The sequence below is a fragment of the Salmo trutta genome, chromosome 16, assembly GCF_901001165.1.
Source record: "Salmo trutta chromosome 16, fSalTru1.1, whole genome shotgun sequence".
Lineage (NCBI taxonomy): Eukaryota > Metazoa > Chordata > Actinopteri > Salmoniformes > Salmonidae > Salmo > Salmo trutta.
Genome location: NC_042972.1, coordinates 13,456,481 through 13,481,966, shown reverse-complemented (window position 1 = coordinate 13,481,966; position 25,486 = coordinate 13,456,481). Strand labels below are relative to the sequence as shown.

Sequence of the window (25,486 nt, the reverse complement as noted above, 5' to 3'; positions counted from 1 at the left end):
CAGTTCAAGCTGCAACACAAAGTTCAAGGAAACAAAAAAACAGTTACGACTATTGTACATTCACAGTTATTGTTTTTGGAATAGATAGCGGTTTTATGCTAGATAAAGGCCTGTTGTTTGAAGTGTCTTGTCATGAGCTTGTCTGTTTAATAAAACTTCCATATTGACCATTTTACGCCTAGACAGGTCAGCCGGGTTCAAAATCTCGCCACTGGACAAAAATGCCAATGTATCTGAACCCACTAGCCTGTTTCCCACAGGATGCCTGTTTGCCAACTCTGCCAGTGTGAAAACGCCCATAGCAGTGACAAAACGTTTCATTTGTCTCTAATCAATGTTTTATGCATTCTCTGAATGATTCTGATGTGTTGGAAGTACTGCCCATTCATTTGCTAGGCCCAAGATAGTCGTCCATTTGCGGAAAATAATATGTTGATGAGCCTATTTCTGTGTTGGTTTATGAGGAGGAGAAAGAGAAACTGTACATTTCTTGATGAAAGTATAGTGTGTTGCTCTATGTGAAGAAGAAAGCGAGAGAAAAACAGCATTATTGGATACAAGTAGGCCTACTTGATAAAAGCATACCGTGTTCGTCTATGTGAAAGAGAGATTGAAACTGCTTGTGGATGTGAATTTCATGTTTCTGACTGAGTCCACAACGACATTTATAGAGAAAACAGGACGTACTGTAAGTGATGGGGAGAAGGAGAGACAGAGTGTATAAATTATATATTAGACGAACCAACATGAATACAATCTAGGTCTGCGAGGATCCGCTGCTTTCTCTTCCTTTAATGCTCAATGTTCAGAATTCTCCTTTGGTACAAAAATGATCCATACTCCATTGAAAAACAAATGAAAACAGTCAGAAATATTTTTTTTAAATAACACCGTGATGCAATCATTTGGTTCGTATGGTACCATAGGTCTAATGTAGGCTAGCTACATTGTATGTTTGCCTCAGAACAAATGCGGTAGTTATCGAGATAAATGCAGCAGCTATCGGAGCTGTCCAGCTGCTTTTGGTGCTGAATTGAGAAAAGCCATGAAAGGATTGCAGCAATACGCTCAATTAGCTCAGTCAGAATCACATTAAATCGACTGAGAGTAGCCTAATAAGTATGGTTAAAGGGGAAATCCTGTCGTGACCGTAAAGCGTTGAAAATTATACATCAGACATATCTGTGTAAATTAAGGAATTCACACCAACACATCATAGGCTTATGTTTTGATGTAAAAATGCACAGTCCACGTTGCTAAAAGCATGATCGCCTAGGTAGCCTATTGATTGCATTTTACATTGATAAAGTAAGCTATGTCAACAACATAAACGAACCTTCACTTGGAAAGAAGCAACTCGTGTTGATGTAATATTCGCTGTCAGACTCCAGGCAGGCAAGATGTTTTGAAATATCTGGAGTTTTGCATAATTTGAATAACATTCGTAAACCACACTATAATTTCGTGTAGGCTAGCCCTAGATTATATGCAGTGGCAGATTTCAATATGAAACTTCCGATATATTTATTTGACCTGATATGAAGCAGTTCTTGAGAATGATCTATTGAAATATTTTCAATTTATGAAGTCTGCGGTAACTTCTCGATGCCAAGTAGTGGAGAGTAGATTGTTATCGCATAATCTAATGAGAAAATAGCCTATACCACATCCCATATAAAGTATGTGTATGTCGTAGGCTACATACATGGTAAATTAACAGAAGATGACGATATCAACATGATTTATGTGCGCGTCAAAGCTAGATATTAATGCTGACTGATTGCACGCCCCACCAACATACCGCTACACCTCTGAATGAATCAGTCGTCTTGACATGTCTTCCCTGCCTATTTATAAAGAACAAAACAATACACAATGATTCAGACGCTTTTACGCTTCCCGAGACATGAGTGTTGGAGGCTTGCTTTCAACCCATTTAAACAAATAGCCTAAAACAAAAACTTACACGTATGCGTGGTAAATAAATGCCCATCCTCTTGGTCTCTCCAAAACATTATAAAGAAAATTCTGCACTCTTCTGTAGAATGCATTTCTCTTTGGAGGCTTCGGTTTGCCAGAGAGGCTGGATCTCTGTTTGCTAAGGATGCTGCCTCGCTTTGTTGCCTCGGCGTCGGCACCTGCTATGAGCAGCGCCCCATCTCTGTTTAAATCCGTACTAGCCCCAGCTTCTAGCCCGACAAAGCCGACTTTTAGCTTTTTCTCCACGGCTGGACCAGGGTAAACCCCGGCTGTGCAGGATTTCTTGACCATTCTGGCGAAATACTGTCATGGGGAGCTTGGAGTTGGAGATTTTTTTCGCCCTTTACCAGGTAGCAGCATTGCAGTGCTGGGCGTGTAGGATATGATCCTCAGAGCGCTCGCCCCTGCATGTGCGCGTGGCTGAGGCTACCCTGCTTCTGAGAAGCCAATTGAAATGCAGAGAAGAATCTGCAATGAACACAATTTTCCTACTTTAGCGTTTTCCGTCCACCTGACAACAGAAAAAAGGAAAATGTCCTACACATGTATTAGGGCATAAACTTGTGGAAAACAACACAATATATAAGCAATGTAAACACTGGCACTCCATTGTTTGATTTGCAGTGAGGCCATGGGCTACAAACAAAGAATGAACACTGACTGTGGATAACCTATGCTCATTTGCCACTTGCAGAGATCATTTTGATGGGATCATTTTGTACATCTTTAGTGGCTTTTCAATGTGCACATATTATTTCCTTATGTTTCCCTCACCATCTAAAAAAACCCAGAACAGAATGAAACCGGCTATATTCAAGCAATAAGGGCCAGGAGGTGTTGTATACAGTATGGCCAATATACCACGGTTAAGGACTGTTCTTTGCATGACAGGAGGCGGGATACAGCACTTAGCCATGGTATATTGGCCATATACCACAAATCCCCAAGGTGCCTAATTGCTACCAGTTGCTAATTGGTTACTGACGTAATTAGACCAGTAAAACGTTTTTTTTACATACCCATGTATACTGTCTGATATACCATGTCTTTCAGCCAATCAGCATTCAGAGATCGAACCACCCTGTTTATAATCAAGGACAAAACCTCTCATCACAACAAAATATGTTGTCTAATTTGCCCGAATCTCCAAACTAATGATATAAGCAAATACAACTTTTACATCATAGTGTTTAAATTACAGTCCTAGCCCCATATTCATAAAGTGTCTGTCTCAGAGTAGTGCTGATCTAGGATCAGGTCCCATGTTCATGTAATCTTATTCATCGTGATCGAAAAGGCAAATAATTATCCTGGACCAGCATTCTGGATTGCACAACCGTGTGTATTTGGAAAGTGAAGGTAAAATGTTAATGTGGCTATATAACCCAGTATTTTGGAATTAAAATCAAATGTTTCATATGAAGTAACAGTTCAGAATGTCACTTTTTGTTTGAGGGTATTTTCACACATACATGTTTAACCGTTTAAGTCCAAAATGATTGGCTCCCTTGATAAAGATGCGCAAAAAAAACTGTATACAGTTTATATACATAAAGTAAATACCACACTGAGCTATATTGTATGCTCAAAAACATTAGAAAACATTATTTTATACTAATACAATTGCTCAAAGAAATAGATTTTGTTTAACAAGTAATACTTTTTTCTATAGAAGATAGGGGTCAAAATTATTGGCACCTCTGTTTTCAATACCTTTCAATACCTCATCTTGCAAGGATAATGGCACTAAGCCTTTTTCTAAATGTTTTCTGAGGTTGGAGAACACATTGGGAGGGATCTTAGGCCATTCCTCCATACAGAATCTTTCCAGATCCTTGATATCATTTGTCTGTGGTTATAGACTACCCTGTTCAATTGAAACCACATGTTTTCCATGGGGTTCAAGTCCGGAGACTGAGATGACAATTCAAAATGTTGATTTATTGAATTATTTTCAGAAATTTGGGCCAAAAACCTAGTTGCCTTTGGCAGGAAGCTGAAACATAGCTGCAAGTGGATGTTCCAGCAAGACAATAACCCCAAGCACAAATCAAAAACCACAAAGTAATGGTTAATTGACAACAAATCAACATTTTTCAATGGCTATTTCAGTCTCTGGACTTGAACCCCATTGAAAACATGTGGTTTGAATTGAAGAGGCAGTCCATAAGCGCAGACAAAGGATATCAAGGATCTGGAAAGATTCTGTATGGAGGAATGGTCTATAATCCCTTCCAATGTGTTCTCCAACATCAGACAAATATTTTATAAAAAGACTCAGTGCCATTATCCTTGCCAGGTGAAGTATTGAAATGCATTGCAAACAGGGGTGCCAATAATTTTGACCCCTATCTTTTTAAGACCATTTTTTGAATTTACTTGTTGAACAATATATCCTTCTCTGAGCATTTGTATAAAATAATATAATTTTCAAATTTTTAGCATACAATATAGCTCAGTGATTGTATTATTTATTTTAGAGTCATTTTGCTCATCTTTATCAAGGATGCCAGTCATTTTGGATCCGACTACATCTAGTCCCCCCATTTGAAGAAGCCATACTTATTTGGTCAAATTCACCTACAGTTTATCAATGTAGTCAAAAGTTTAGTATTTGGTCACATATTCCTAGCACGCAATGATTACATCAAACTTGAGTCTAGTGACGAGCTGTCATGTTTACCCACTTGTTGGGAAAAGAAACAGTAAGCACTGTAGATGGTAGAGAAACACTGAGTAATGGTAGAGAAACGTTAAGTAATGGTAGAGAAACACTGAGTAATGGTAGAGAAACGTTAAGTAATGGTAGAGAAACACTGAGTAATGGTAAAGAACCATTGAGTAATGGTAGAGAAACGTTGAGTAATGGTAGAGAAACACTGAGTAATGGTAGAGAAACGTTCAGTAATGGTAGGGAAGCGTTAAGAATGGTAGAGAAATGTTAAGTAATGGTAGAGAAACATTAAGTAATGGTAGAGAAACGCTAAGTAATGGTAGAGAAACGCTAAGTAATGGTAGAGAAAAGTTAAGTAATGGTTGAGAAACGTTAAGTAATGGTAGAGAAATGAGTAATGGTAGAGAAATGTTGAGTAATGGTAGAGAAATGAGTAATGGTAGAGAAATGTTGAGTAATGGTAGAGAAATGAGTAATGGTAGAGAAATGTTGAGTAATGGTAGAGAAATGTTGAGTAATGTTAGGGAAGCATTAAGTAATGGTAGAGAAATGTTGAGTAATGGTAGAGAAATGAGTAATGGTAGAGAAGGGTTGAGTAATGGTAGATAAGGGTTGAGTAATGGTAGATAAGTCCAATAAGGGGCAAGTGGAAGAGGAGCTAGAGCTTGTCTGAGTACTAAATGACACCTTATTCCCTAAATAGTGCACTAGAATCAGAATAACTTTTGACCAGGACCCATAGGGTGCCATTTGGGACACAAACCCTTGCCTCCTCAGGGGGTTGACTGCTTTGAAATGAAGCACAAGGCACTAGAGATGCTGAGAACCGTGTACCTCTAGGAACAATATTAGTCTCCTTCACACACTCACTCCAAGTCCGTTAGCACTAATACACTGTAGACTGGTGGTTATTGAGGCTAAGAGTAAGCTAGTAGAAGCTATTTATTTATTTCATTTCTTATACATTTCTAATACTATTTGTTTTGGGTGGGGGATAGATCCCCAATAGGCAAAATAGTCCTCTATTATGATACAGTATCATAGGCTACACAATAAAAGACAAAGAAAGAAAGAAAGAAAGAAAGAAAGAAAGAAAGAAAGAAAGAAAGAAAGAAAGAAAGAAAGAGAGAAAGAAAGAAAGAGAGTCAACTCACCCTGGCTTTAAAGTTGAAGGTGCTGAGTTTGCTGGTTTTCCTCTGGTAAGGCAGCATTTCCATGACAACCAACCCTGCGGAACAATAAGGCCTCTTCCTCTCTTGTCCCTGGCGGCCAGAGTGGCGAGGTGAAGTGAAGCAGCGGTATCCATCTTATGACAAGAGCGAGACACTTCACCCACACTGTGGTGTCCATCTTGTCAATATAGATTCTATAGACTCACTATCTGCTTTCCGCAGATCGCCTTTCTAATACGACTGACAATACCAGCCAGACGTGTTAGTAAATCACACACTGAGCCCAGAAAATACAAAGAAATAAACAACTGAAGTAGGCCTAAACACACAGCCTGGTGAAAAGAGGTGTCTGCTCGTACAGATGTACAGTAGGATCTTAATTTGATCACCCTGTTGTTGCTGGAGAACTTTGCTGCAATGTAGGAACTTTAAAACTTAAAGGAAAGGAGGATACCTAGTCAGTTGTGCAACTGAATGCATTCAACTGAAATGTGTCTGAATCAGAGAGGTGTGGGGGGCTGCCTTAATCGACATACACATCATCAACGCCAGGGGAACAGTGCATTAACTGCCTTGCTTAGGGGCAGAACAACATATTTTTACCTTGTCAGCTCAGGAATTCAATACAGAAACCTTTTTGTTACCGGCCCAACGCTCCTACCAGCCATTTGCAGCTTTAAAAGGCTTTGAAGTTTGTAATTTCCACTTCGAAATTTCAGACTTGATTTTCACTCACGAAAAATGTATAAACCCCTACAAAAATGTCCATCAATTATAATCCACATAATTCAACAATTCGAATTTCCTGTTGCTGCAGTATTATTTTCCTGTTGTAGATAACTGGCTCAAATAAGATCCTACATCTGTATACTGTAGTCTTTTTTGTAAGAGAACGGTTGTGCTGATTCACTATCCAGTTGACCTGATCACAGGTATGTAGCCTACTCAGCCATCAGAGAATGAATGTCAAGATGATTTTATAGATTTTTACAATTTTTAGATTGGATACAAAAGCTGGTTGGGGATGGTAACCATGGAAACTGTCTTCAGGTAATGATAGTAAACTAGATTTGACCTTGGAGCTCGGACAGGTCTCGGAAAAATTGCTCAATCATGTATATGTGGACGTATAAGGACATTTCTGAATTAGACGTCTCTATGCCAAACATTCAGAACAGTTCAAGTAAACAAATATAAACACATCATTTATCTGTGATTAACATTATATAGAGTGAAAAAGTTAGTCTCATATTATTATAAAGATAACTAGGTTTCAGGGTTCATTCTACGATTGTCTATGATATTGTGCAGTAGGAAGACGGGTTTTAATTCATGAAGCTTAATTTCACACAATTAGCATTCTATTGATAAGTTGGCAAAATGGATCCAAACAATTTTTGCAGCTCAAGAGGAATATTGTTTTTGACTTCTCTCTGAAACCCAGTTACAGTACTGTAAATGATTTACTGTAGCTGGGTTTCAAATTGTTTCATTAAACAGAAACTCTTCATAAAAAACAAGGTTAATACCACCGTTTAGTTTGTATACTCTGGTTTCAGTGGCAGGTCGGCTTTGACTGGTGCCTCTGGCCTTCCTGCCTGACCAGAATCCTTTTGCCAGGACACCAGTCTGCTCCGCCGGATCAAAGCCTCGGTGCACCTGCTCAGAAAGGAGTGAAATAGACATGCTGTTCACACAGTAAAAAAACAAAGGCATTCTCACACTGGAACGGAATGCATGTGATCTGTGTGTGTCATGTGTCAAGCTATAATACATTCATGAGAAATGGTTGAACATAAACATTCAATGGCTTTGTTTTGAACAGGAGCTGAGTATTAAAGTCTTATGTCCAGCAAAAACAAAGACTCACACTTCAATTTTTATAGAACATTGTTAGATAGTAATATTCTAGCAATGGTACAATAATTGTTATAATGAACATAACAGGGAGAATATTATTACAGTAATTCATTCAGATAACTAAAACATCAGTGGATCTTCTTCACAGGGTCTGAGAGATTATTGGGCAGGCATGAAATCCATTGAACTTCTGTTTTTCTAACCGAATTAAACAGAGATGTAAAGGAAAAAATAGAGTTAGAAGCATACAAGCTCTGCCTTAATGAACCATACTGGCACAAAAAGACATACAGTAGGCCCCTTTAATGTACAGTGTGCAGGTAATATTGCGGTCGAATGCATTGTGAAACTTGTCATAAACACCTATGCCATTTTATTATCATCTCATTATAATCCCATCAATTAAGAAAGAGCTGCATAAAATGTTTTATCATACTAACATTATAATTTGATATTACAAAGGTTAATATTGATTATAACGTGTAATAATGCATTATAACCTATGACAGGAACGACATACAGCGCCATCTCCCTCTGTCCTGTTTTGATCAACCCTGAGGTCCCAGGAACCCTAGCATACCTCCACTTGTCGACCGTGCCCATGAAACTGCAAAGAGGGCATTTTCTCACCTCTCGCCCCCTTCCTAATGAAAAAATATGCCAAAACACCCTGTAAATCGTTGATATTGAGAAGAAAAGGTGTGATTTGGGGGTAGAGAAGTGCAGCATAAGGGGTTACAGCAGTGCTTCAGAGGGCTAAGATGGTGTGGCATGGAACTGACCCAGGCCTATGCAGACCTTGCCAAGATGCTTAACCCTCCCCCCACCAGCACTGCTGATGTTGCCAGGTTTGTGGGGCTGCATCGAGCCACCAAGGCCGACTGGATCGGGAGGAATGGGGATGTCATGGAGGGGTGAGGGGGGTACACATTCAGCAGGAGCATACAGTGGGGGGTAGGAGGGTGGAGGAGGAACGTAAATTACGATAACCTACTCCCCAGGAGAAAGACCATATCTTAGCAGTTTGACCTGCATGTCCTTTTGGCAAGATGGGTGTGCAGATTCAGAAAACTTTAATGTCCTTCAAAGAAGCAATTAATTAAGCAGCAGTCATAAAACATACAAATGAAATTATATATTAAAAGACAACAAATAGCAAAGGATATTTACAAGCAAGTAGGCTCGGTAAGTGCAATTTTGAAATAAAAATGTCAAAATGCCTAGTATAAAGGTTAAATAAATGTTTTTATAAAATGTTTAAAATGCAAGTACTAAGGTGGAATAAGTCCAACATTTGGCGAGGGGCTTTAGGTTGTCTGTACCTGCATCCAGAGGGGAGGGGCTTTAGGTTGTCTGTACCTGCAGCCAGAGGGGAGGGGCTTTAGGTTGTCTGTACCTGCAGCCAGAGGGGAGGGGCTTTAGTTTGTCTGTACCTGCATCCAGAGGGGAGGGGCTTTAGGTTGTCTGTACCTGCAGCCAGAGGGGAGGGGCTTTAGGTTGTCTGTACCTGCAGCCAGAGGGGAGGGGCTTTAGGTTGTCTGTACCTGCATCCAGAGGGGAGGGGCTTTAGGTTGTCTGTACCTACAGCCAGAGGGGAAGGGCTTTAGTTTGTCTGTACCTGCAGCCAGAGGGGAGGGGCTCTAGGTTGTCTGTACCTGCATCCAGAGGGGAGGGGCTCTAGGTTGTCTGTACCTGCAGCCAGAGGGGAGGGGCTCTAGGTTGTCTGTACCTGCAGCCAGAGGGGAGGGGGAGCTTTAGGTTGTCTGTACCTGCAGCCAGAGGGGAGGGGCTTTAGGTTTCTTGTACCTGCAGCCAGAGGGGAGGGGCTGGAAAGAGTCAAATGAAATGTTGTTGGCCTTCTGGGGCTCTGCCCAGGTGGAGAGAGGACAGCTCTTGCTGTTGCTCTCCCATGTTCCTAACTATCTTGCCCAATCTAAACTCAGCAAAAAAAGAAAGGTCCCTTTTTCAGGACCCTGTCTTTCAAAGATAATTGGTAAAAATCCAAATAACCACAGATCTTCATTGTAAAGGTTTTAAACACTGTTTCCCATGCTTGTTCAATGAACCACAAACAATTAATGAACATGCACCTGTGGAACGGTCGTTAAGACACAAACAGCTTACAGACGGCATGCAATTAAGGTCACAGTTATGAAAACCTAGGACAATAAAGAGGCCTTTCTACTGACTCTGGAAAACACCAAAATAAAGATTTCCAGGTTCCCTGCTCATCTAGGTGAACGTACCTTAGGCATGCTGCAAGGAGGCATGAGGACTGCAGATGTGGCCAGGGCAATAAATTGCAATGTCCGTACTGTGAGACGCCTAAGACAGTGCTACACGGAAACAGGACGGACAGCTGATCGTCCTCGCAGTGGCAGACCACGTGTAACAACACCTGCACAGGATTGGTACATGCGAATATCACACCTGCGGGACAGGTACAGGATGCCAACAACTGCCCGAGTTACACCAGGAATGCACAATCCTTCCATCAGTGCTCAGACTGTCCACAATATGCTGAGAGAGGCTGGACTGAGGGCTTGTAGGCCTGTTGTAAGGCAGGTCCTCACCAGACATCACCGGCAACAACGTCGCCTATGGGCACAAACCCACTGTTGCTGGACCAGACAGGACTGGCAAAAAGTGCTCTTCACTGACGAGTTGCGGTTTTGTCTCACCAGGGGTGATGTTCGGATTTGCGTTTATCGTCGAAGGAATGAGCGTTACACCGAGGCCTGTACTCTGGAGTGGGATCAATTTGGAGGTAGAGGGTCCGTCATGGTCTGGGGTGGTGTGTCACAGCATCATCGGACTGAGCTTGTTGTCATTGCAGGCGTTACAGGGAAGACATCCTCCTCCCTCATGTGGTACCCTTCCTGCAGGCTCATCCTGACATGATCCTCCAGCATGACAATGCCACCAGCCATACTACTCGTTCTGTGCGTGATTTCCTGCAATACAGGAATGTCAGTGTTCTGCCATGGCCAGCGAAGAGCCCGGATCTCAATCCCATTGAGCACATCTGGGACATGTTGGATCGCAGGGTGAGGGCTAGGGCCATTCCCCCCAGAAATGTCCGAGAACTTGCAGGTGCCTTGGTGGAAGAGTGGGGTAACATCTCACAGCAAGAACTGGCAAATCTGGTGCAGTCCATGAGGATGAGATGCACTGCAGTACTTAATGCAGCTGGTGGCCACACCAGATACTGACCCCCCTTTGTTCAGGGACACATTATTCAATTTCTGTTAGTCACACGTATGTGGAACTTGTTCAGTTTATGTCTCAGTTGTTGAATTTTATGTTCATACAAATATTTACACATGATAAGTTTGCTGAAAATAAACGCAGTTGACAGTGAGAGGACATTTTTTTTTTGCTGAGTTTATTTTTCTGTGAGACCTTGCCATTCCTAATCCAGCAGTTTCAAAGGTAGCCTAATAAGACACACACAAACATTTGTACGCATGCTGCACACCTGCCCCACACACCCAGTGACCCTAGTTGATAGTGCTTAACCTACATTGATCGTGTATTTGGATTTCAATCTGGATTTGGAGGTAAAGACTTGAATAGTCAAGTCTTCAGGTGGTTTTGTTCAATACAAAAATTGATCCTGAAAAGTAGGTGACGGGGTCTCTGAAGAACTGCAAACATTAGTACTGTACTGAATATGGCATTTATTGAGAACCTCTTCAGAGACAGTAGATAAACAAGGAATGTAGTTATGTGAAGGTTACCAGCTTAGTCACACCTATTTTAGGTGCTATGAGCTGCTGTGAGTGTGAATTAACACTTGAGCTGCATAGGGCTGTGTGAAGGCCACAGGGACCACTTTAAAACATGGAGAAGAGGAACATATGCTTTGGGTGCATTGTTTGGAGGACAACGCAGTGGTCCGTTGTTTAGATACATTGCAGTTATGGTGTTAACTATCAAGTCCTCATTGATAATTTTTTTATATGGAAAACACCTTTTTGTCACCCTAGAATACATCCGTAAATCAAAAGTATTTACAAAGCCCTTTTAATTTATTATTTTTTTTTTACATTGGCAGATGTCAGTGCTACAGTCACACAGATAGATGGGGCTCCAAGGTAATGTTTCCACTACGTACAGATCTAGGACCAGACTCTAGCATCACTTAACCATTAGTAGGGAAAAAGCTAAACTGACCCAGGAACAGTGTGCTACTCCGATAGGGCGGTAGTCTTGGGATGTGTCCAATGGAAACAGATGGATGCATGTATTCCATCTGGCCCATGGACTCTTATTGGCCTGCTGATATGAGAAAAATAAAAAGTTACAGCACCATTAATGTTTTACTATAAATCTACTGTAATTCTAGTTTTATGGGTGTCGACTCCCAGTCATGGTGTGTCAGTTCAGGTCAAACACAATAATTAGTCTTGGAAAGGTAAAACATTTGTTTAAGGATGATCGGTCAATTCTCAGAATGAGGCCACACAGAGACATATGAAATCATATGCATTCATCATTGTCCGTGTTTCAGCTCATCGAAAGTTCAGATTATTTACATTTCTTACATACATAAGTGTCAGAAACGGACAATTTAACTGCACCTAATTGTGTAAGAGAACCACACAGCATAAACATGACAATAAGTGAATCAAAATCTTTATTCATTACATTGTGTTACATTCAATATCCAATGAGTTTGTTTTCGACACGCATATAATAAGACCAATACAAACAAGCAGATTTTGTGCCTTTCCTAACGGAGGGACAGATGAACGAAATATACGTCACACCTTCAGTATGTACACATCTTCCAACAAGTTGATACCTTCAACCTCTACAGAATAAATGAGTGGTTTCTGAGGAACGAGATAAAAATCGAGTTCAATTCATGTGGCACCATCGAGATTGTAGAATATTTGCAGAGCACAATGGCAGGCTAGAGTATCGATTCATTTGAGAATTTAAATACATTGAGGCCATTTGAAAATCAGCAATAGGTTGGACATTCCATATTCAAAACAGTTAACACTAGTAAATTGACAGCAAAAGTCATGCCTGAAGTGACATTTTACTGGCCTGGTCGCAGATCAGGTTGTGCTGGAAAGCACAAACTCTTGAAGTTGCTAACAACCCTAGGAGTTGGCTATACAGCACAAACTGATCTGGGACCAGACTAACATTTTACTGCATTATTGATCCTCAAACACAGGACTTGTCAATTGCCAATAAGCAAGTAACCTGAAATGACAGTAATATTATTTTGGAGAAATATAAATAACTCAAGTGAGCCTTCAGCTTCCCCAGATACAGTAAGGTTTCAATAGTTTTTAGTACAATTAATATTTTCCTTAACAGTCAAGAAAATGGAAATCATTCCAAAATGAAAGACAAAATTAGCGATCTATGAAACGAAAGTGGAGGAAATCTTATTTCCTGAAAATATAAATGGCTCGGGTGGATCACCACGACAAATATCATGCAAAAGAAATATAGTTGTGGATTATTTTCCATATTGTAAATAATAATAACCGTATAAAATCTGTGTTTTAGACAGATCCAAAAACATACTAGGGGGGTATGAACAGGATGCCAGCTGTAGCCATCCAACCCTTAATAGAACATGTTTTAAATGACTAAATAAAACTACTGTTTCAGCCCTGTTATGTTGTCTGGAATAAAATCAAGCACAAATAAAGACACTAATTGGTGGGGAAAAAATAACATCACACTAGTGATTTAATGCTCTGAATTTGGTTTTAGGCTGGACATAAAACGACAATATTATGGACACAACATGGCGGTTTGTATCAGGTTCTCTAGTCTGCGATGTCACATCTGGAATGGGATGTTAAACACAGTACTCATGACAAATCATTTTTTAAATCACCAAAGACCATCATTTTTCCAACTGTGATTATCAAAGTGTAACTCACCCTTAATATCACCAATCAAAATGTATACATTTCTCTTTTTTATTTGATATGGAAAGAAACAAACCAAGTGATAGATTGTTTTTTTTTTATCCATAGCAAATGTTTGTTTTTTCCTGAAGTCTACCATCAGATCCAGTGAATGTGAAATGCCACAGGTTTAAAAGTGAATAATGCCTGAAACGAGGTCAGTTGGTTGGGAGTGCATTGAGTACAAGGACCACGGTCGCATTCATTAGGGCACATCGTAGCAAAACACTGTACAATGGAAAACAAAACAAACGTTTCTCATTGGACTGATTGGAAGTTCTGGTAGTCCCTCCCTTTTCATTCAGTTCGTTTAGTTAGCCTGTTTTGTAGCTTATGAACACAACGCAGATGCCAATGAGTATAAAAAAGGCTCAATCTACCTGAGATTTTAATTAAGTAAAAGTACATTTCCACACTCTTTCGCTAACTGGCACAAGTGTGCATGTGGGAAGAGAAAACCAAAATCACTAGGTAAGTCAAAAATGACCACTGACTGACGTGAGATTTGAGTTTTGTAAATAAAAAACGTAATGTCCTTTTTTAGATAAAAGTACATTTTTCTGATGTTTTGACCGGTCTATTTCGCTCCAGACCAACATAATAACAACAAAAAACATGACATTAGATATGGTAAAATGCAAAGACCAATGCGTTTCATAGAAAAGCAAACAGAAGAATTGGACTTCAAAAACCACAGTGATACGGCTGTGGGAACTAGTAACAGCCATAGAGTGGAAGCCATTTTGAGTGGCGACGGCAATCTCTTTGCCACGTCACAAGTCTAAAGTCACTGAGTATGTTCCCTCTGCTGACAGTCTGAAGCCTCGCAGCCAGGTGAGGTGAGTGCCACAACCACAACCCATCAAAGAGTCCTACAAGTTGTCGTGAGTCTAGCAGTGGAGGCTGCTGAGGGGAGGACGGCTCACAATAATGGCTGAAACGGCGCAAATGGAATGGCATCAAACACCTGGAAACCATGTGTTTGATATTTTTGATACCATTCCAGCTATTCCGCTCCAGTCATTACTACGAGCCCGTCCTCCCCAATTAAGATGACACCAACCTCCTGTGAAGTCTAGATAGAAATACAGTAAGTGGCAAATGAGCAGTGTTGTGGCGCGGGATGGGAAAACTAGGATGTTCGGGTGCCGTGGCGAGTCAGCATAGAAATAAAAAGAAATTGTCAACCTCAAGTTGAATCGCAACTTGCTGATAATATACATAAATAAAGAAAAAAATATTTGTTATATAGAATCTTTGCAGTCCTTGTGTCAGTCCCTCTCTGTGTGGGGGAATAGGGTGAAAGGTCAAAGTTCACCGGGGGTGGGTTCACGGGTTGAGGCTGCGCTCCTCAACCTCCTGGAAGAGGGCGGTGTAGAACTCGGGCTCCAGCTGCTTGTTGCGGTAGCGGTTCACTACCTCAGCGATCTTCTGTTTCCGACGCACGTGCGGCGGGTTGTACGAGTCACTCTCCAGCCGCTTCCGCCGGCACGCGTTGATCACCGTCTGTCTCACCAGGAACCCTTAGAGGAGAAAGAAAGGACCAATGGCTCAGCACTTTGGAGCTAGGTCAAGTGACTCACACACACACAAGACAGACACACAGTGCCACTCGTCACGAGTCATCGTGATGGCTAACACACGGACAAGCACCCCATCACTCCCACACTTTCTCTCTCACCTAGTGACCTTCTGCTGACCACCATGCCGTCCACCAGGGGGACAACCATGCTGAACTTGCCCAGGGCCCCGTGCAGGTGGATCCGGAACAGGCCAGTCCTCAGAGGGTGGATGAAGATCACCTGCACATCCTGACCTGATGATGTGGGCCTGAGAGTAGATGAGTAGATGGGTAGATGGATAGATGGATAGGAAGAGCAGAAAGGTAGAAGTAGAACAGAGCAGATATGAGACGCTGTCTCCGCTGCAGAGGAGCTATGAGCACCTCTTACCATTCTGCTTTATGGAGATCAGCCACCATCCAGCTGGCCTGGCTTTGTTCCTGTACCGTCTCTGGACAGGCACCATCCTGCTGGCCTGGCTTTGTTCCTGTAATGTCTGGCCCATCCATCATCCAGCTGGCCTGGCTTTGTGACTAACGTCTCTGTTGAGATACCATCCAACTGGCCTGGCTTTGATCCTGTACTGTCTCTAGCTCAACCGTGCATTGCCTTGCTCCTGTATTCTGTTCTATATGCTGCCCTGGCAAGACCTAGTCCCTGCCCTACACTGCTTTGTCTCCTCAGCTATATGAACATCACGGATAATCATACAGCCGGAAATAACTTTTGGATATCAGAGCGGTGGTAACTCAACAGCCATATGACCAGGAATACAACTTTCCCGAATTGGATCCTTTCTTCGTACCCCCCAGGGCAATTTAACTTATCCCAGAAGCTGCAACAAGACGCCGCCGGCGGAGGTATATCCGACTCAGGAGGCGTGCACACCATCCGCCACGTCAGAGTATATTACTCGCTAATGTTCACTCTCCGGACAATAAAGTAGACGAGCTCAGGGCGAGTATCTCCTTCCAGAGAGACATCAGGCACTGTAACATCCTCTGTTTCACGGAATCATAGCTCTCTCAGGATATACTGTCCCTGTCCATACAGCCAGCTAGGTTCTCAGTATATCGCGCAGACAAGAATACAGAACTCTCCCCGGAAAGAAGGCAGGCAGGGGTGTATGTTTCATGATTAACCAGTTGATTGTGATAACATACAGAAACAAAAGTCCTTTTGTTCACCTGACCTAGAATACCTCAATCAAATACCGACCGCATTACCTCCCAAGAGAGATTTCTTTGGTTATAGTCACAGCCATATATATTCCATGTATATTCCCTTGAAGCCGATACCACGGCAGCCCTCAAGGAACTTCACTGGACTTCATTTAAACCACATATCCTGATGCCGCATTTATTGTAGCTGGGGATTTTAACAAAGCAAATTTGAGGAAAACGCAACCGAAGTTCACACATTGACTGCAGCACTTGCTCTGGTAAAACACTTGACCACTGCTACTCCCCCTTTTGAAATGTCCATAAGGACCTCACGCAAATCAGATCACGACTCCATTTTGCTCCTCTCTTCCTATAGGCAGAAACAAACAGGAAGTACCCGTGCTAAGGTCTATTCAACGCTGGTCTGACCAATCGGAATCCATGCTTCAAGATTGTGTTGATCACGCGGACTGGGATATGTTCCAGGTAGCCTCTGGGAATAACATTGATGTATACACAGATACGGTGACTGAGTTCATCAGGAAGTGTATAGGGGATGTTGTTCCCACTGTGACTATTAAAACCTACCCAAACCACTAACGGTGAATAGATGGCAGCATTCGCACAAAACTGAAAGAGCAAACCACCGTATTTAACCATGGCAAGGAGACTGGTTATATGGTCGAATACAAACAATGTAGTTATTTCCTCTGTAAGGCAATCAAACAGGCAAAACGTCAGTATAGAGACAAAGTGGAGTCACAATTCAACGGCTCAAACACGAGACGTGTGTGGCAGGGTCTACAGACAATCACGGATTACAAAGGGAAACCAGCCACGTCGCGGACACCAACATCTTGCTCCCAGACCGCAGAGACAGCATCCCTAGCCGCAGACCAGCTGGCTGGAGTGTTTATGGACATTTTCAATCTCTCCCTATCTCAGTCTGCTGTCCCCACTTCCTTCAAGATGTCCACCATTGTTCCTGTACCCAAGAAAGCAAAAGGTAACCGAACTAAATGTCTATCACCCCGTAGCACTCACTTCTGCCATCATGAAGTGCTTTGAGAGATTAGTAAAGGATCATGTCACCTCCACCTTACCTGACACCCTAGAACCTTCTCAATTTGCTTACCGCCCTAATAGATCCACAGACGATGCAATCGCCATCGCACTGCACACTGCCCTATCCCATCTGGACAAGAGAAATACCTAAGTAAGAATGCTGTTAATTGACTATAGCTCAGCCTTCAACACCATAGTACCCTCTAAGCTCATCATTAAGCTTGGAGCCCTGGGTCTGAACCACGCCCCGTGCAACAACTGGGTCCTGGACTTCCTGACGGGCCGACCCCCAGGTGATGAAGGTAGGAAACAACACCTCCACTTCGCTGATCCTCAACACAGGGGCACCACAAGGGTGTGTGCTCAGCCACCTCCTGTACTCCCTGTTCTCCCATGACTATGTGGTCAAGCACACCTCCAACTCAAGGTGTGCTTGAAGACAAAAGTAGTAGGCTTGATTACCAACAACTACGAGACAGCCTAGAGGGAGGTGGTGAGGAAAATAACCTCACCCTCAACAAAACGAAGGAGGTGATCGTGGACTCCAGGAAACAGCAGAGGGAGCACAGCACGCCCCAATCCACATCGACAAAACCACAGTGGAGAAGGTGGAAAGCTTCAAGTTCCTCTGCGTATACATCACTGACAACCTGAAATGGTCCAACCACACAGACACTGTGGTGAAGAAGGCGCAACAGCACCTCTTCAACCTCAGGAGGCTGAAGAAACTCAGTTTGGACCATAAGACCCTCACAAATTTGACAGATGCACAATTGAGAGCATCCTGTCAGGCTGTATCACCGCCTGGTACGGCAACTGCACCGCCTACAACCGCAGGGCTCTCTAGAGGGTGGTGCAGTCGGGTGCTGTATTTGTCCTGGAGGGCAGGCAGTGTGCCCCCGGTGATGCGTTGGGCAGACTGCACCACCCTCTAGAGAGCCCTGCGGTTGTAGGCGGTGCAGTCTGCCCAACGCATCACCGGGGGCACACTGCCTGCCCTCCAGGACAAATACAGCACCCGATGTCACAGGAAGGCCAAAAAGATCATCAAGGACAACAACCACCCGAGCCACGGCCGGTTCACCCTGCTATCATCCAGAAGGTGAGGTCAGTACAGGTGCAATAAAGCTGGGACCGAGAGCCTGAAAAACAGCTTCTATCTCAAGGCCATCAGAGACTGTTAAATAGCCATCACAAGCCGGCTACCACACGGTTACTTAACCCTGCACCTGAGAGGCTTCTGCCCCATGTACGTAAACATGGAATCACTGGCCACTTTAATAATGGAACATTAGTCACTTTAATAATGTTTACATACTGCTTTACTCATCTCATGTATATACTGTATTCTATTCTACTGTATTTTAGTCAATGCCACTCCGATGTTGCTCGTCCTAATATTTACGTATTTCTTAATTCCAATCTTTTACTTTTAGATTTGTGTGTACTGTTGTGAATTGTTTGATATTACTGCACTGTTGGCGCTAGGAACACAAGCACTTCACTACACCCACAATAACATCTGCTAAATATGTGTATGTGAGCAATAAAATGCAGCCAACAAGTATGTAGGGTCACAAGCTTGATGTAGTCATTGGATGCTATGAATATGGGACCAAATACTAAACGTTTGATTACTTTAATACACTATAAGTGGATTTGTCCAAATAGTTATGACACATGGGGGCGGGGACTAAATACATAAAGCGCTTCATTTCTAAAAAGGTAAAACAGATATGTATGAAAATACCCTTGAATTGAAGGTCAGATTCTGTACTGTCGCATTATAGAAAACATTTGATCTCAAATCCAAAATGCTGGAGTATAGAGCTAAATGTAAAGTTTTAGCTTCACTGTCCAAATAAACTCAGAGTGTACTTTACCCTTGAGCCACACTGACCTTGCGGGCTCACATGAGACATTTATATATGACTGGAGTAAAGGACAACTGTCTGGTCTTGGTGGTGGCATACTCTGAGCTTCTACCTGGCAAGTCAGAAGAGGAAAGGGCTCCTTTAGGAGGTCTATTGAACTCTTTTCTAGGAGTTTTCCCTTGTCATTGTCGCCTTCGCTTGCTCTTTTGAGGGTTTAATCACCCATTTATATTGAACCCTTAAGTCCAGTTTCCCAGACACCTTGACTAAAATGCATGCTTAGAGGAGAATCTCCATTTAAAGTGTCATGTTTTATTATGTATTAGTATTGATAGGTAGGGAGTGATTTGAGACAGGCTGTCAGTGTTGAGTAGTGATGGATAGGGAGTGATTTGAGACAGGCTGTCAGCGTTGAGTAGTGATGGATAGGGAGTGATTTGAGACAGGCTGTCAGTATTGAGTAGTGATGGATAGGGAGCCGGCAGTGCAGAAACCTTGTGGATGTGCTACTGTTGGCCGTGGTCTCCACTCCAGTGCTGGTCTCTACCAGCAGGTCAGCCAGAGGAAAGTTATCTACAACACAGGAATTCGACATACATCGCAGTTCAAACTTTTAGTTGCACACAATTTATCAAGGTGCAATATGAAGACAATATGAAGACATTCCTCCAGAAAAATAAACATTTAACTCGTTAAGAGTTGTATCTGATAGTAAAATGTCTGTAAGGAATAAATTAGAGTTTCTACAGATCTGATACACTGTTTCTACCAATAGTACAAATATTTCATGACTAGATAAGAGTTTAGTTTTGCTGGATTTCATAAAGAACCAAAATGGCAGCCAAAAGAGGCCAGTTTCAGCGTGAAGCAGCAGGAAGGTAGCCTACCGATATCGTCGTATCGCTCCACCCAGACCACCAGTACTTTGGTCTCGGGGCCCATTGGAGGGATGGCCCTGCCAGGAGGCATCTTCTTAGACTTCACCGTGGGACTCTAAGGGACAGACAATAGTGGAAATCACATGAACAAGCTAGAACAAAGAAAACTACAGGCCAAATTCCTCCTTAAAGCAGCTTTAAGGCCTCAACACAGTTGTATTTAAACCTTTGCATAGCGATCACCATTCGCTAACCACATCCATGTAAATCTCGAGTCAGTGAAGGCAAGAATGAAAACCAGAAGTGCTTTAGCCCTCCAGATATGAATTAAAAATCCCCGGGGTAGGGTTTGGGTTTAGGTGGGATTTGGCCACTGATCAGGTCGGTCGGTCTGTCTGAGGAAAATAATACTAGTATACTGTTCACATGTAGACACCGGTATGGTGCTGGAGAGAACTCTAACGATGTTAAAGTGCTATAACAGTCTGCGGTATGTCTTACCCTCTGCCCAGGGGCCACGTTGTCGGAGTGGTTGGGGAAGAGGTCCAGTGTGAGGTTGGACTGTTTCAGCAGGCTGGGCAGCAGGTCCATCTGAGAGTCTGGCTCTCCCGTAGGGAAACTGTTCTCTGACGACTCCGCTACAGAAACAACACAAAGACAAGTCTGCATCCCAAACTGCACCCACTCCAGGCCACTCCTTAACATCTAGAACTAGTAGAAATGATAAAATAACCTATACTTTTTCAAATAACTGCACTTTTTCTGGCCTGCAAATTGCTTTTGACGAACAAATCGGTCCGAAAAGAAATCTGTGCAGCACTCTGCTGAATTTTTAAATCACAATGTGGCCCGCCTCGAGACAAGATGATGCCCACCCTGCCCTATGTAATGCAAGTTCCATAGCGTTTCTTATTAGACAGGTTCAGGTAGTCCCTCCGTGTATTAGTATGTTCTTGCTGTTAAGTGCCTAATAAATACCACCCTGCTTAATGGCTACCTAATGAATACCACCCTGCTTAATGGCTACCTAATGAATACCACGCTGCTTAATGGCTACCTAATGAATACCACGCTGCTTAATGGCTACCTAATGAATACCACGCTGCTTAATGGCTACCTAATGAATACCACGCTGCTTAATGGCTACCTAATGAATACCACGCTGCTTAATGGCTACCTAATGAATACCACGCTGCTTAATGGCTACCTAATGAATACCACGCTGCTTAATGGCTACCTAATGAATACCACCCTGCTTAATGGCTACCTAATGAATACCACCCTGCTTAATGGCTACCTAATGAATACCACGCTGCTTAATGGCTACCTAATGAATACCACGCTGCTTAATGGCTACCTAATGAATACCACGCTGCTTAATGGCTACCTAATGAATACCACGCTGCTTAATGGCTACCTAATGAATACCACGCTGCTTAATGACTACCTAATGAATACCACACTACTTAATGGCTACCTAATACAATTACAACGCTCCACAACACTATCTAATACAATTACAATGCTCTAGAAAATAAAGAAGATTTCTAGAACAAATTAGGGGAAATCCATAAAGACACACAGTGGGGATTTCCTTACGGAGAACAGCGGCTTTGGGATCCATGGCAAACAAAGAGAAAGAGATGAGGAGAGGAGAGAATAGAAGAAGTGAAGGCTTAAAAAGAGAGATGAAGAATGTACTGTAGAGAAAATAAGACAGGAGGATTGGAAACTGGGATGATGAGTGAGAGAAAAGTAATGAGAAGTGAAGATGGGAGAGGGATGAGGCCCACCGGACGACTCTGTGAGCGAGGGAACGACGAAGGCGATTTCGGTCAAGGCATCTGCATAGTACAGCACCCGCTTCTCTCCGTTGAACACGCCCCCACCCGTGTCTCCCAGGGTGACCATGTCATCTGTGGGGACAGAGAACAATTTCCTTACTACTGCAAAAAAAATATAATATTAATAAAAAATATATATATATATTTTTAATGATTTGGCACAATAATGTGAAAAAAAGTATAGAAGCCCTTGGGGGTAGGGCTGGTTGGGTGGGGTCTCCCTCCCACCTGGTGGGTTGCTGTCTACATTATTGTTGTTGTTCTTGTTGATGGACCAGCTGGTGTAGACACTGCCTGTCCAGCCCGGGTGCTGCCCCACCTCCACGGGCCAGCCCAGCGACAGCAGGAACTCCAGGAAGTGGTGCTGCACGTTGGAGCTAGACTCCACATTCCTCAGGATCTGGTATGGGACAGAGTGATAGAGACAGACAGAAATGGAAATGAATGGTCAAGTCATAAATTATTTTACAGGGTCCAAAACTATTTTTAACTGTTAAAGAAAAGCGTATTCTCCTCGAGACCGATTTTTTTTTTTCACTTTACAAAAACTACCAACTCAGCAGACAGACCCCCACCTTGACATATTCATATTTCTACACACTTGGCAAAACCAATAGATAATAAAATATGATATGAACTGGATAATATTAGTGACCATTTTGCTTCAGACTCTCTGTAATATCAGTGATAAATTCAGATAGTAACTCCCCTTTAACCCTGTTGATTGCCCTCCCCTTTAACCCTGTTGATTGCCCTCCCCTTTAACCCTGTTGACCAGTCACCTCCTGGCTGCTCTTCTGGCCAGCCTTCATGTAGAAGAGGAAGACTGTGTCACAGGGCCGGCAGGGCAGCAGGTCCAGGTAGCTCATGTCATCAAAGAAGCCCGGCAACCCAGAGTCCAGTGCAATCAGGTGTGGAGGTAGGCGACTGTTGCCGGGCTCCTGGAGGACAGGAAACAAAGTTAAATGTGACTGGCTGGTTTAATCAGCAGACGTAAGGGCCAGATTAACTGCTGTAGTTTGACTATATTTTGCTACCATATGATAACCCATGTCATCAAATGATCTATACAGGGTTTCAACTTAATTACATCTTGCAGGGTTGATTGCATGCTTTCCTGCTAATACTTTCAAGGATCCTTGAAGTAGTCACTGATCTAACAGGATTGGATAGGTGAAAGCAAAGGGTTCCACTACATGCATGTCACGTGCCTTTTCTGTTTCAATCCCTTCAAAACCGACCCATTCTTTCCTCTCCCCACCACTCCTCGCCCTCCTTTCCTCTCCCCACCACTCCTCACCCTCCTTTCCTCTCCCCACCACTCCTCACCCTCCTTTCCTCTCCCCACCACTCCTCACCCTCCTTTCCTCTCCCCACCACTCCTCACCCTCCTTTCCTCTCCCCACCACTCCTCACCCTCCTTTCCTCTCCCCACCACTCCTCACCCTCCTTTCCTCTCCCCACCACTCCTCACCCTCCTTTCCTCTCCCCACCACTCCTCGCCCTCCTTTCCTCTTCCCACCACTCCTCACCCTCCTTTCCTCTCCCCACCACTCCTCACCCTCCTTTCCTCTCCTCACCCTCCTTTCCTCTCCCCACCACTCCTCGCCCTCCTTTCCTCTCCCCACCACTCCTCACCCTCCTTTCCTCTCCCCACCACTCCTCACCCTCCTTTCCTCTCCCCACCACTCCTCACCCTCCTTTCCTCTCCCCACCACTCCTCACCCTCCTTTCCTCTCCCCACCACTCCTCACCCTCCTTTCCTCTCCCCACCACTCCTCACCCTCCTTTCCTCTTCCCACCACTCCTTTCCCCTCCACCCCTCCTCCTCCTCCCCACCTCCCTTACCTTGTTCCTCTCCACCCCTCCCTCCCCCGCTCTCCTTCCTCCCCCTCCACTCTTCCCCCTCTCCCTGTTCCCCTCCTTCCTCTCCTTTCCTACCTCTCACCCCCCCTCCCTTCCTTCTCTTCCCACAGTACCTTGAGAGCCTCCAGCGACAGGAAGCCAAAGTGCGACAGGAAAAGGCGGGCGGTCTGGAACTCTTGAGAGGGCGGTGGGGGCTTGCAGTCCGTCAGTGGGCCTGGGAAGCTCTTGTTGCACCAGCGCTCCTCGCTGCTGTGCTCCAGTGTTGTTTCATACTCAGTCTGCTTGGCCATCACACCACACAGCTTGTTGTGCTGCATCTCCAGCTGAGAAGGAAAGAGGGAGAGGTGCGGGGGCAGGATTATGTTGCCCATTGACATTGGAGAAGGTCAGTTTTGTTTATGTGTTCCCTCTCAAAATGGTGATTAGGAGAGGGTAAGCACTGATCCAAGATCTGTGTCAAAGGACATATGATCTGCCTGGAGTGGGATCCTGTGGCGTAGTTCATTCTGAACAAGAACTTATTGTAGCAGTAGAAAATAGTATTAGTCATGGTTGAAGGCCATACCATACTCCCAGGACAAATAAGGCATTTGAGTTGTGCTAGCGAGTCCCATTGCATGCATACATACATACAGACACCCAATCACATCAAACCCCACCCATAAACACACACCCAATCCCCTCATCAAAACTACCCCTGAAACACCTGACATGAACAAATCTTCACAAAACCCTCATACTCCCACAAAACCAATACAGTGCACACCCAATCCCTAGCCCCCAAACAACTAACATCAAAACCTTTCTTTCCCAGCATGAATTATAGGTATTAGTGAAACATGTCCCGTTTGTGTGAGGACAACTCCCGCCCAGATCACTGTACTTCAGTGTTGTACGTGTCACGAAGAGTTCGGCCTGTCAGTTGAGAAACATTGCATTCCACAAATCATTTTCAGATAGACACCGATTCATCGAAGTGGAGTTCACAGAGAATAACAGTCTAAAGTCAGCCTACATTTTACATTTAAAGTTATCCTACATTTTGTTTATCATTTATATGCTAGTTGTGCTTGTTGTACAAAGTGCCCCATCTGGGCCATATTCATTAAGCTGACCTTGGATACATTTTTTATTTATTCATTAATAACAGGATCCTGGATACGCACCCGTTTTGAGGCGCTTTGTAAATACAGACCCTGGCTGATGAGAACACTACCTCTACTCTGCAATACAATCCTCATTAGGGCAATGGAGACAATTATTCTAACATGGACGGACAACCGATGCTAACCTACCTCCTCATCTACAATATCGTGCAGGTCCGGAATGCTCAGGTCCGCTTTCACAAATGGAATTTTGTCCACTTCTTCAGGGAAGGGTCTGTGTTTGACGTTGAACCGGATCCCCACATCATTTTTGGGAGTGGGCCGGCTCTCTGGGACAAACACCTGCTACAGAGAGAAGAGAGGGGAAGAGAAAGGAGAGATGAGAGAGACTTCTTACGAGACACATACCCCTGAGAAAGGAGCTGGGAAGACTCAACAAGAAACATGAGCTGCCATCTGATCATTTAGCATGGTTAAAAGCTCTACAATGAATATCAATG

General features: G+C 43.3%; 2 protein-coding genes across 15 annotated transcripts in view; both read right to left on the bottom strand.

Annotated features, from left to right (window-relative positions):
- The window catches only part of LOC115150118 (potassium voltage-gated channel subfamily KQT member 2), a 77,058-nt gene extending 74,710 nt beyond the window's left edge, over window positions 1–2,348 (bottom strand). For 3 of the 5 annotated variants that reach the window (XM_029693067.1, XM_029693068.1, XM_029693069.1), the window contains exon 1: window positions 1,967–2,271. In XM_029693067.1, coding sequence (XP_029548927.1) covers window positions 1,967–2,271 — 305 coding nt within the window. Of the gene's footprint in view, window positions 1–1,966 lie in introns of all 5 variants that reach the window. The other 2 variants (XM_029693066.1, XM_029693070.1) reach the window with 1 other exon arrangement.
- A 9,959-nt stretch (window positions 2,349–12,307) lies between these two features.
- Window positions 12,308–25,486, bottom strand: part of LOC115150116 (ral GTPase-activating protein subunit beta) — a 55,562-nt gene continuing 42,383 nt past the window's right edge. For 6 of the 10 annotated variants that reach the window (XM_029693060.1, XM_029693059.1, XM_029693057.1 and 3 more), the window contains 10 exons: window positions 25,176–25,331; window positions 23,994–24,203; window positions 22,797–22,955; window positions 22,243–22,414; window positions 21,964–22,086; window positions 20,672–20,808; window positions 20,180–20,285; window positions 19,787–19,865; window positions 15,310–15,458; window positions 12,308–15,151 (listed from right to left, as the gene is read on the bottom strand). In XM_029693060.1, coding sequence (XP_029548920.1) covers window positions 14,958–15,151; window positions 15,310–15,458; window positions 19,787–19,865; window positions 20,180–20,285; window positions 20,672–20,808; window positions 21,964–22,086; window positions 22,243–22,414; window positions 22,797–22,955; window positions 23,994–24,203; window positions 25,176–25,331 — 1,485 coding nt within the window. In that variant the 3' untranslated portion in view covers window positions 12,308–14,957. Of the gene's footprint in view, window positions 15,152–15,309; window positions 15,459–19,786; window positions 19,866–20,179; window positions 20,286–20,671; window positions 20,809–20,873; window positions 21,138–21,167; window positions 22,087–22,242; window positions 22,415–22,796; window positions 22,956–23,993; window positions 24,204–25,175; window positions 25,332–25,486 lie in introns of those variants that run through there. The other 4 variants (XM_029693058.1, XM_029693065.1, XM_029693064.1 and 1 more) reach the window with 2 other exon arrangements.